At 46.4% G+C, this 12,126-nt stretch overlaps 1 protein-coding gene across 3 annotated transcripts in view; it reads right to left on the reverse strand.

Annotated features, from left to right (window-relative positions):
* The window catches only part of itga7 (integrin, alpha 7), a 62,478-nt gene that overhangs the window by 20,028 nt on the left and 30,324 nt on the right, over window positions 1-12,126 (reverse strand). For all 3 annotated transcript variants that reach the window (XM_064304494.1, XM_064304495.1, XM_064304496.1), the window contains exons 6-13: window positions 7,752-7,959; window positions 6,944-7,137; window positions 6,521-6,609; window positions 5,779-5,906; window positions 4,976-5,071; window positions 3,132-3,193; window positions 875-1,044; window positions 258-398 (exon numbers count right to left, since the gene is read on the reverse strand). In XM_064304494.1, the coding sequence (XP_064160564.1) occupies window positions 258-398; window positions 875-1,044; window positions 3,132-3,193; window positions 4,976-5,071; window positions 5,779-5,906; window positions 6,521-6,609; window positions 6,944-7,137; window positions 7,752-7,959 (1,088 nt within the window). The remainder of the gene's footprint in view (window positions 1-257; window positions 399-874; window positions 1,045-3,131; window positions 3,194-4,975; window positions 5,072-5,778; window positions 5,907-6,520; window positions 6,610-6,943; window positions 7,138-7,751; window positions 7,960-12,126) is intronic.

Below are 12,126 nucleotides of genomic sequence, written 5' to 3' on the forward strand. Positions count from 1 at the left end.
TCACCTCGGTGTGCAGGGTGGTGGGGATTGTGTTGGGGATGTTGGGGCTCACCTCGGTGTGCAGGGTGTTGGGGGTGGTTGGGGCTCACCTCGGTGTGCAGGGTGTTGGGGGTGGTGGGGCTCACCTTGGTGTGCAGGGTGTTGGGGATGTTGGGGCTCACCTCGGTGTGCAGGGTGTTGGGGGTGGTGTTGGGGATGTTGGGGCTCACCTCGGTGTGCAGGGTGTTGGGGGTGGTGTTGGGGATGTTGGGACTCACCTCGGTGTGCAGGGTGTTGGGGGTGGTAGGGCTCATCATCGGGGTCAGCTCGCCCAGCTTGGAGTCTGCCGGTGGCTTCCTGTGTTTGATATTGTGAGTGACAGACAGGGAGATGGGGCGGAGCTTGTCCCGAAGGTTCTCCTGATAGAGAAGAGAGAAGGAGAGAAAGCAAACTGAACATTTGCAAAAACCCCACATCTGCATCCAATACTTTATTTCACACATTTTAACGCTCTAAACACAAATGAATTCCTACAGATCACATCCATTTTCATTATTATTCAGAATCAAGTTCTCCTAAATGAATGCATGTTTTGGACATTAACACGTGATTTAAATTTCTCAGGGGATCTGTAGTGTTAAAAGTTTACCTGCATATAACAACGATATCCATGAAATGTGTTAAAAAACATTTCAAGGACAATGTAAATATTACTGCTTAGCAGACCTGCACCAATTACATATTTGAACCATTCAAAAATGTACTGTCGTAGGAAGGAATATTTTTTTTCTGTAATAATTTGATGAAAAGAAAACATTTTTTAGATTGCCTGTAATCTGCAAGGAAGGCACAGGTGTCTGAGTGAAAGCAGTCACTGCTCGCTGCTGCCCCCTACCTGCAGCTGGAAAGTAGTGATCTCGCAGGCGACATGTCCCTGGCCGTTCAGCTCCACCTCAGTGGTGTGCAGGAAGTCCGGGTCCGCTGCCCTGCGACCCAGGAAGCTCACCCGCTGGGGCATGTTCAGCGTCCTCAGCTCCGCTTCCACCTCGAGGAGCACCTCCAGGGCTGCCGCAGAAGGGTCAGGGTTAGGAGAAAGGACCGCACGCGCTACTCCTGCTGATCACACCAGCTAACACTGCACATCACACCAGCTAACGCTACATCACACCAGCTAATACTGCACATCATACTAGCTAACACTGTACATCACACCAGCTAACACTGTACATCATACCAGCTAACACTGCACATCACACCAGCTAACACTGCACATCACACCAGCTAACACTGCACATCACACCAGCTAACACTGCACATCACACCAGCTAACACTGCAAATCACATCAGCTAACACTACAAATCACACCAGCTAACACTGTACATCACTCCAGCTAACACTGTACATCACACCAGCTAACGCTACATCACACCAGCTAACACTGCAAATCACACCAGCTAACACTGCACATCACACCAGCTAACACTGTACATCACACCAGCTAACACTGCACATCACACCAGCTAACGCTACATCACACCAGCTAATACTGCACATAATACTAGCTAACACTGTACATCACACCAGCTAACACTGTACATCATACCAGCTAACACTGCACATCACACCAGCTAATGCTACATCACACCAGCTAATACTGCACATCATACTAGCTAACACTGTACATCACACCAGCTAACACTGTACATCATACCAGCTAACACTGCACATCACACCAGCTAACGCTACATCACACCAGCTAATACTGCACATCATACTAGCTAACACTGTATATCACACCAGCTAACGCTACATCACACCAGCTAACACTGCACATCACACCAGCTAACACTGCACATCACACCAGCTAACACTGTACATCATACCAGCTAACACTGCACATCACACCAGCTAACGCTACATCACACCAGCTAACACTGCACATCACACCGGCTAACACTGTACATCATACCAGCTAATACTACATCACACCAGCTAACATTGTACATCATACCAGCTAATATTAAATCACATCAGCTAACACTGTATATCACACCAGCTAACACTGTACATCACACTAACTCCAGCTAACACTGTACATCACACCAGCTAACCTACATCACACAACCACGCTCAACACTACAAATCACACCAGCTAACACTGCACATCACACCAGCTAACACTGTACATCAACCAGCTAACACTGCATCACACACCTGTAACACTTACATCATACCAGCTAATACTACATCACACCAGCTAACATTGTACATCATACCAGCTAATATTAAATCACATCAGCTAACACTGTATATCACACCAGCTAACACTGTACATCACACTAACTCCAGCTAACAATGTACATCACATCAGCTAATACTGCATCACACCAGCTAGCACTGCAAATCACACTAACTCCAGCTAACACTGCACATCACACCAGCTAACACTATACATCACACCAGCTAACACTGCAAATCACATCAGCTAACACTGTACATCACACCAGCTAACACTGTACATCACTCCAGCTAACACTGTATATCACACCAGCTAACTCTGTACATCACACCAGCTAACACTGCACATCACACCAGCTAACACTGCACATCACACCAGCTAACACTGCACATCACACCAGCTAACACTGCAAATCACATCAGCTAACACTACAAATCACACCAGCTAACACTGTACATCACTCCAGCTAACACTGTACATCACACCAGCTAACGCTACATCACACCAGCTAACACTGCAAATCACACCAGCTAACACTGCACATCACACCAGCTAACACTGTACATCACACCAGCTAACACTGTACATCACACCAGCTAACACTGTTTGGTGAATATGTTAGACATACAGGGAGACAGAGCGTTTTACTCACTGATGTTTGGTGAATATGTTAGACATACAGGGAGACAGAGCGCTTTACTCACTGATGTTTGGTGAATATGTTAGACATACAGGGAGACAGAGCGTTTTACTCACTGATGTTTGGTGAATATGTTAGACATACAGGGAGACAGAGCGTTTTACTCACTGATGTTTGGTGAATATGTTAGACATACAGGGAGACAGAGCGTTTTACTCACTGATGTTTGGTGAATATGTTAGACATACAGGGAGACAGAGCGTTTTACTCACTGATGTTTGGTGAATACGTTTCTGGCATCGCCGAGTAACTGAAGCAGGTTCTTACATCCACGCTGAGAAAGACACATACACATGAAATAAGTTTGCTTTACACGATCATTTCTGAAAAAGCAATCGCTGCACAGTGTTCCAGGTGATGTGTGTCTTCTGTCATATCATTTTAATAGTTTACATTATTATAAACTGCGTAAAGGTAAATAATTATGTATGTTAAGCCCCTTTCACACAGATAACACCGCATCTGAGCCGCCTCTGATGCGGTGACAGGTTTCCTTTCCCACAGAATTTGTAATGCGGCATTCGAGCCGTCTTCACCTTTCACACACAGTAGAACTCAGCTCCCGTGAATGAATTGTTTACGTTCCGTTACCATAGTAACACACTTGATGCAGGCCCAAAGCTATTTCGCATTTTTTATGCCATTAGTTTTCGCGTTCTCAATGCATTTACAGTGTAACTATCTGCTATGTCTGTGTGCGCTACAAAGCGCTTCTTTGTGGGTGTAGGTATTTCCTCTGTATGCCATTTTTTTCTGTTGAGAGATAGGTGCACGTGAATGCAGATCTGTAACGTAATTTGAACAACGCCCTTTTTTCTTCTGTGTGAAAGGGGTATTACATAGACTGGTCAAAACAGAGTTTTGCACTGTCAATTAGTACCCAAAGTCAAAGCAATAAAGCCAGAAACTAGACCAGAAACAAAACACAGACACTGGGCCTCGTTTATGAAACATGCGTACAATCATATTTCAGCATAAACTCTGCATATGAATGTGTCTACCAACATCTTGGCAGTCATCGTTTAAGAATACAACCAGGAACATTTCTGAACTGTTTCTCACTCATGGTTCCAGCCCAACCTTTCCAGCCAGGGACCTACCACACTCCAGCCCGGGTCCTACCACTCTCCACCCAGGACCTACTGCTCTACACCCAGGACCTACCACACTACACCCGGGACCTACTGCTCTACACCAGGGACCTACCACACTCCAGCCCGGGTCCTACCACTCTCCACCCCAGACCTACCACTCTACATCCGCTCCACCCCAGACCTACCACTCTACATCCGGCTCCTACCACTCTCCACCCCAGACCTACCACACTCCACCCGGGACCTACCACACTCCACCAGGGACCTACCACACTCTGTTCGGGACCTACCACTCTCTGCCCGGGACCTACCACTCTCCACCCAAGACCTACTGCTCTACACCCAGGACCTACCACACTACACCCAGGACATACTGCTCTACACCAGGGACCTACCACACTCCACCCGGGACCTACCACTCTCCACCCCAGACCTACCACTCTACATCCGGGTCCTACCACTCTCCACCCCAGACCTACCACACTACACCCAGGACCTACCGCACTCCACCCGGGACCTACCACACTCCACCCCAGACCTACCACTCTCCACCCGGGGCCTACCACTCTCCACCCCAGACCTACCACTCTCCACCCGGGACCTACCACTCTCAACCCCAGACCTACAACACTCCACCCCAGACCTACCACTCTCTGTTTGGGACCTACTGCTCTTCACCCCAGACCTACCACACTCTGCCCAGGACCTACCACACTCCACTCCAGACCTACCACTCTCTACCCCAGACCTAACACACTCTGTCCGGGACCTACCACTCTCCACCCGGGACCTACCACTCTCCACCCCAGACCTACCACTCTCCACCCCAGACCTACCACACTACACCCAGGACCTACCACACTCCACCCGGGACCTACCACTCTCCACCCCAGACCTACCACTCTCTGTTCGGGACCTACCACTCTCCACCCGGGACCTACCACTCTCCACCCGGGACCTACCACACTCCGTCTCTGCCCCTGCAGCTGCGGTGCTCCAGGTCGATGTTCTGGGGATTGATGGCCACCTCCCGCTGCACCTGGACAATCGGACGGGATCTGGAGGGGGGCACAATTAGGGTTTCGGGGGAACAGAAATGAGGCGCAAAACTCAAACATGAAAGTGACGTCACCCCTGGAGAAGCAACTGCACTGTGATTCGTTCCCTCAGCTTGGGCCCGGGGGCTTTAGCGCAGTGGGCTAATCGTATCTCTTACCGTGCGGAACGGCCATCAAAGGTCAAACCCTGCTGGGAAACTACCAATCTGTCACCTAAAAACAGAGCTTCCCAAATTTCCTGTGACAATGTGACCTGCCCCTGAATAGACTGGCAGGATTTCAAATATATGTGCTAAACATATATATTTGGATGTATGTATTTCATACGCAGTGAGGACTGCTCCACTCTTTTTAGTATGATGTGTATCTCTATGCCATCTACCATGCGACTGACACTATTGTAGTTATTTAGTTATTTGGAAGGTATTTTTTTATTTTGAACCATACGTTTTTGACTATTTTTAGTGTTTGAAATTTAGCCTGACATATGCTTGAATATAGAATTAACACTGTAACTAGTGAAGTGCATATACATGTTTCATCTGTTTGTCCAATGTCAATGGGAGCACTTGTAACACGTTTTCTAATGAATTTATTTAATGTTTTTCACCTCGTCTGTCTATCGTGTGACACATCAGAGTGTCCACGGCTGTAGCCAAGCCCTTCACAGATCGTTCCGGAAGCTGGACCCCTGGAGCAGAGCTCACCTGTACAGAGCTACCTGATCGTTCAGGGAGCCCACGGCCACGTCCGGGTACGAGTTCCCGTCCATGTCCACGCCCCCGGAGATGGAGTAGCCGAATCCGGTCATTCCCATGCTCTCTCCGTCCAGCACCTGCACGACAAACAGAGATTCACAGGAGAACATTTCAGAATATGAGTCTGCCAGAGTCTGATGCCGTAGCGTGTCTTCATTCTTGGTTATTCAAGACTATTTGTTCTTCTGGGTGATTTTATATCTGACCTGTCCTGTTTTAACATTGTGTTTACAGGACATATATTTATATTATAAGATGCTGTATATGGGGGTGGCAGTGTAGTATAATGGTTAAGGGGTTGGTCCTAAAGGTCACAGGTTTCATTCCCCAGTAGGACACTGCTGTTGTAATGTAATGGAAGATCTAATCGCATACAGTTGCTGTCTCCTGTTATAGACTCTCAGTGCATTTTTATCGCTGCCTGAGCTGTACTGTGTGTAAACGCCTGCATTCCGGGTCCCGAAGGTTTATCCCACCCACAGATTTCCAAATGAAATCTTACTGCATGAACTGAGCAGTCTGTTTAAAAAGTTGAATAAGTCATCATAGTTCAGATCGAAAAGGTGATTATCAAAAATAGCCGTGATTAGGCTGTCCTTAAATGGTTCAAGGCAACCCCGAAGCATATGAGGAAACAGAATTGTGTCGTTTCGTTATGTAGACAAATACACTGCACTTTCGCCTTCCGTACCTGGGCAGGCTTGCTGTCGATACCCGAATGGGATCCGTGAAAGATGAAGACCTTGCCATCACCATCAAAAGGGGATCCCACTGCGAGATCTGAGCACAAACACACAGGAGCGTAAGGAACAGTGGGGCCCCACCTTTTTTCAGGAAGGCAGTGTGATATACTGGAGTTAAACCTGCAGACACAGCTCCCTCTCCAGGACTGGAGTTAAACCTGCAGACATTGCAACCCTCCAGGACTGGAGTTAAACCTGCAGACACAGCTCCCTCTCCAGGACTGGAGTTAAACCTGCTGACGCAGCTCCCCCTGCAGGTCTGGAGTTAAACCTGCAAAAACTGCTCCCCCTCCAGGACTGGAGGCTAATACCCCTGATTTAAGCAGACCCTTTAACTGCAGACAGGCACGCAGCCCTGGGCCAAAGCGCACCTTCATAGCCGTCCTGATTCAGGTCCCCCAGGCTGGTGACGGTCAGGCCAAACATGGAGTCAGGGGCTCCATTCAGCCGGATGGGCTTCGCCATGTCCCAGAGACCGAACGGGTTCAGGTACACGTACACCGCCCCCCCGATCTCCGCCTTGCGGTCAAAGAAGTTGGGAGCTCCGACGACCAGATCTGTCCATCTGAATGAGAGAACAGAAGGGAGATAAAGCAAGAGAAGAACAAAAGAAAATGGCGCCCATGTTGATGTCACAGCCTCTAGACTACATCTTTCAGGAATCGATGGCAATAGAGAAGATGGGAGAGCTAACAATTAAAACTGCAGCTCAAATAGAGGCAGAACATACATGTGGAATGTTGTTTGTTCTCATATGGAACATATACCTTTTAGTCAGTGGCTCCCAAACTGCTGATGTGGGTGGGGATGAGATGGGCCAACAATAAATAAAATATATACTTTGCATATATTGCATGCAGTATATGTGAAGACACTTTTACAGTTATATTCACAGCTATAAAATTCATAGGTGTGGTTTTTATGTGAATAAGCAGGTGTGTTGACTCATTTAAGAGAAAATTGCAGTAAATACCACTTTATCTGCACATATACACATGCAGTTATGTGAGAGGGAATTTAACCCTCATCGACTTCTAGCAGTGGAGAAATGATGTGACTCATAACACAGAAATGTTATCAGAATCATTGCGCCCCAGGCCAGGCCTCATTAAGTGTGCGGCTTGCTCCGCTCCGCGCGGGAAGTGGGGTCCTACGCGCAGGCGGGAAGGGGGGACTCACCCGTCGTTGTTGAGGTCGGCGGTGGCGACGGAGTAGCCGAAGGAGGAGGCCAGCTCCTCCCCCCACAGGATGTGCTGGGGGACCAGGCGGTACACGTTGTCCTTCCGCAGCAGCACCACCGCGCCCCTGTGGTTGGCCCGCGGCGCCCCCGCCACGAACGTCAGCTCCGCCCGGCTCATCACCGCCATGGCGGAGTCCACCGAGAACCCTGCGTCGGGAGGGGGCAGAGGGGCGTGGTCACGGACCCGGGGCCGGAGAGAGGGCGGAGTCTCACTGCCCCTCACATACCACCGCTGTGAGCTTCTGAGCGCGTTAACGCGGAGATTAGCTTCTGAGCGCACTCGCGCGGACATTAGCTTCTGAGCGCGCTCGCGCGGACATTAGCTTCTGAGCGCACTCGCGCGGACATTAGCTTCTGAGCGCGCTCGCGTGGACATTAGCTTCTGAGCGCGCTCGCGCGGACATTAGCTTCTGAGCGCGCTCGTGCGGACATTAGCTTCTGAGCGCGCTCGCGCGGACATTAGCTTCTGAGCCCGCTAACGCAGAGATTAGCTTCTGAGCGCACTCACACTCACGTGGAGATTAGCTACTGAGCGCGCTCACACTCACGTGGAGATTAGCTTCTGAGCGTGCTCACACTCGTGTGGAGATTAGCTTCTGAGCGTGCTCACACTCACGTGGACATTAGCTACTGAACACGCTCACACTCACGTGGAGATTAGCTTCTGAACACGCTCACACTCACGTGGAGATTAGCTTCTGAGCGCGCTCACGCAGAGATTAGCTTCTGAGCGCGCTCACGCGGAGATTAGCTTCTGAGCGCGCTCACACTCACGCGGAGATTAGTTTATAAGCGCGCTCTTGCTCACACGTAAATTAGCTTCTGAGCGTACATATTAACATAGAGAAGACTGCAATGAGCACTGTTTCAAACGTGGATGGCAGTGTAGCATAATGGGTAGCACACAGGTTTGATTCCCAGGTAGGACACTGCTGTTGTACTCTTGAGCAAGGCACTTAGCTTGTATTGCTTCAGTGTATATCCAGCTGTATAAATGGGCACTATGTAAAACAGAATAAAAGTTGTGTAAGTCGCTCTGGATAAGAGTGTCTGCTAAATGTCAGTAATGTGAATGCATGTATTTCATATGTAATTCCTGATGCTCTCCAGCTTTTTATACAGTCTCTACCTCTGCAAAGAAATCTATGGCCCTGCCATTTGGTATGAAGATTAATTTATTTATGAGGTTTTTTGTAAAAAGAAAGAAATATTGTGCACTGCTTGCTGTGACTCGTGTTGGAGAGAATATGTTGACTGATCTTACAAATGTTTCATTTTGTTTCAGATAATTTTCTGTAAATAAAATCTCTAAAGTGAAGTTTTACACCGATTACAAAATTTAGCAATGTGTTGAGCCATTATCAGCACTGAAATGCACTGAAATTTCTCAGGAAAAGAATTTGGAGGCATGCAGGTCTAATTGCTAAGAATTAGCAACATTTTTGCTACCTTATATATTCATTCTGAATGACAGAGAAATCACCATAAAGATACTCTTAAAACACATGGTTACCTTCTATGACAGTTGGCCAATTGCAATTCAAATGAAAAAACACTAGATGGCAATGCATCATACAAAGTCTTTCCCCTGAATAGACCTTAAACCAGGGCTGTCCATCCCTGTTCCTGGAGATCTACCATCCTGTAGGTTTCCACCCCAACCTTAGCAAAGCACAACTCATTCAACAGCTAGAGATCTGATTGAGCTGCTAATCAGTAGAATCAGGTGTGCCATATTAGCGTTGAAATGAGAGCCTAGAGGATGGCAGATCTCCAGGGACAGAGTTGGCTAGCCCTACCTTAAACCCTCATAACTGAATGCGCTGTTCAGGTCGAGGTTTGGCTAAGCTCACACTTTAAAGCACAGTTAGCTTTTATATCGCTGGATATTTGCTGGGGTATCTTACTCTTGGGCACAACAGCAATTCCTCACCAAGGAATTAAACTTCAGCTTTATGGAGTTAAAGGCCTGAGGTTTTTTTTTATTTTTTTAACTGCTGTTCCCACTGCAGTTAAATCAGTCCAAGGTCACTCTGATCCATACAGTATGTGCTATTGCTAGGGCTGGGTCTGTTCTCTTCACTTCAGCCAGTTCAGGAAATGGATGGATACATGACCATCATGTTCTTCTGGGGGCAAATGTAATTAATTACTAAGCGGAACTGGCTCCAGCCCTGGGATTTCACCAGTCGCCTGTGTGGATTGTGTGTGTGTGGGTGTGACCATTGGCATGTGGGCGGGGTTGTGTAAAAATGGGCGGAGCTGCAGGTGATGGAATGCTGGGGTGCATGTGTGATTTTCTGTGGCCGCATTCCAGCTAGCTGTGGGAATAATGCATTTTATTAGTGAGTTTTTTTGGGGGGTGGGGGCAGTGAGAGAGAAAAAAAACAGGCAAATTACAGAACATTCAACAGTGATATTACCGAACATGCATATGGGGGGTGATGATGGGGGGGGCTTTAAGGTCAACATGCTGAAGCCGCTTACAGACAACCAGCCAGACAGACAGACAGACAGACGGAAGGATAGACAATCACTGAGTGATCCCAGGGTGGCAGTAATGGAATGCAAGACATTCTCCAAAAGTATAAAACTTGAGTAAAACCTTCCACAAGTGAATCTGAACCATGTTCATGCAAAGCAGTTATACTCTGGATTGCATGTCTGTTTAATAGGTTATATTTGGCTAATGTTGAAGTAATTGTTCTGCTGTTTATTTGTTTTAACATGAGAATATATCTAAAACAAAAAATAAATAAAAAATAAGCCTACTTGAACCCATAAAACCGATTGAAAGAAAGATTTAACTGTTTGCATACACAGTACACCCAGACACAAATAGTGCTGTATATGTGCACTATATACTGTGTATATGCACTACTGCCTTAGGATAGGAAATGGAACTTCTAATTGCTTCGAACCCCACTGTGCACTGTCTAATCCCTTTATTCTGACTGGTAGCTTAAATCTCTTCATACACTAATTACTCCCAGTTATGTTAACACTACACAGCTATTCTTACTGGCAGTAGAAGAAAAAAAACATGAAAAGACAGAAAAAATAATTATATTTAATAAAGTGTATGTTTTACCTACAGTGTAAATTAAGCAGTAAATTAAGTTCTTTCGTTCAGCATTAGTGAAGGTCTGATGGCTGTGGCAACTGCAGCAGAATGGAGCTGTTTTCTCATATTTACTGTTTAAGGGATCACTGGTTTTGAATTTTATGGCTGCAGGATAAACCTGTAAGCCGGATAAAACTAGAGCGATTCTGGGAGCCGTTTTCTATAAACTACCGCTGAAGTCAAGAGATTTGACCATCTGGTCCTAATTTGCAAATGAATGCCCTTTAGTAGTTTAGTTGTTAGAAATTACAACATGAATATTAGATTCTGCACTGCTCATAAAACCATTTTCAGGCTCTTACTGTTTAAGTGTTACAACTATTGTGCATTTCTGGTTTCCTTCAGTGAAACAATAACGCTGCATTACCCAACTCAGTAAACTGCGATTTATGACTACTGCTTTCCTTGCACTTAATGGAGGCAGTTTAACCCCTGTTCCACTTCATTGTGTGGAGTGCAGGCTTTTCGAAGCCTGACTCCCTACAGTGGGGCTGGGTTACCCCCCCTTCCACAACCTTAAGAGCAACGAGCCGTTAATCATCCTTAATTAAATGCTCGTAGACTTTTACTGTATTGAGGGATTCTTTACGTGATTAAGTCACATTATGTCAGAAGTAGCTGAGCATGCCATGATGAATATCCTCGGACTGTTAGCCTGTCAGGCAAACTAATGTTTTCATTTCCTGTAATTTTCTAGATGACACAATTCCTTTTGAAAGGAGTTGCCTTTTAATTCACTGAACTCTTCAGAGTCACAGGGAAAGTTAGTTCAGTCCTAATTGCTGAATGTGTGGACATAATTGAACAAATGAAATACACCACACGTGCATTGTGTTCAGGATTTTTTTCTGAAAATTAATCTTAAAAAAATTCTGAAAGATCTGAATGACCTGTTACACATACCAGTGCATACAGCGGTCCCCTAGTACTGGGTTTGATAACCTCTGATCTAATCAGTACTATAAGTTAAATTTTACTTTCTTTTTTTGAAATCGCTTAATGGAATGATGCTTATAATAGGGCTGAAACTACGATCACATCCGTCCTGGAGAAGATCATGTTTCTCCCACATAAAACATTTATTAAATCAGGGGGTTCTTTTCTCTTTGTGCTGTTTAAGTTCCAAAACTTTCCTGTAGGACCTATTGATATCACAGGTGTAAAATTTCTGTAGCTGCAGGTTTAACTCC

This window comes from Anguilla rostrata, chromosome 13 (assembly GCF_018555375.3).
Source record: "Anguilla rostrata isolate EN2019 chromosome 13, ASM1855537v3, whole genome shotgun sequence".
Taxonomy (NCBI): Eukaryota; Metazoa; Chordata; class Actinopteri; order Anguilliformes; family Anguillidae; genus Anguilla; species Anguilla rostrata.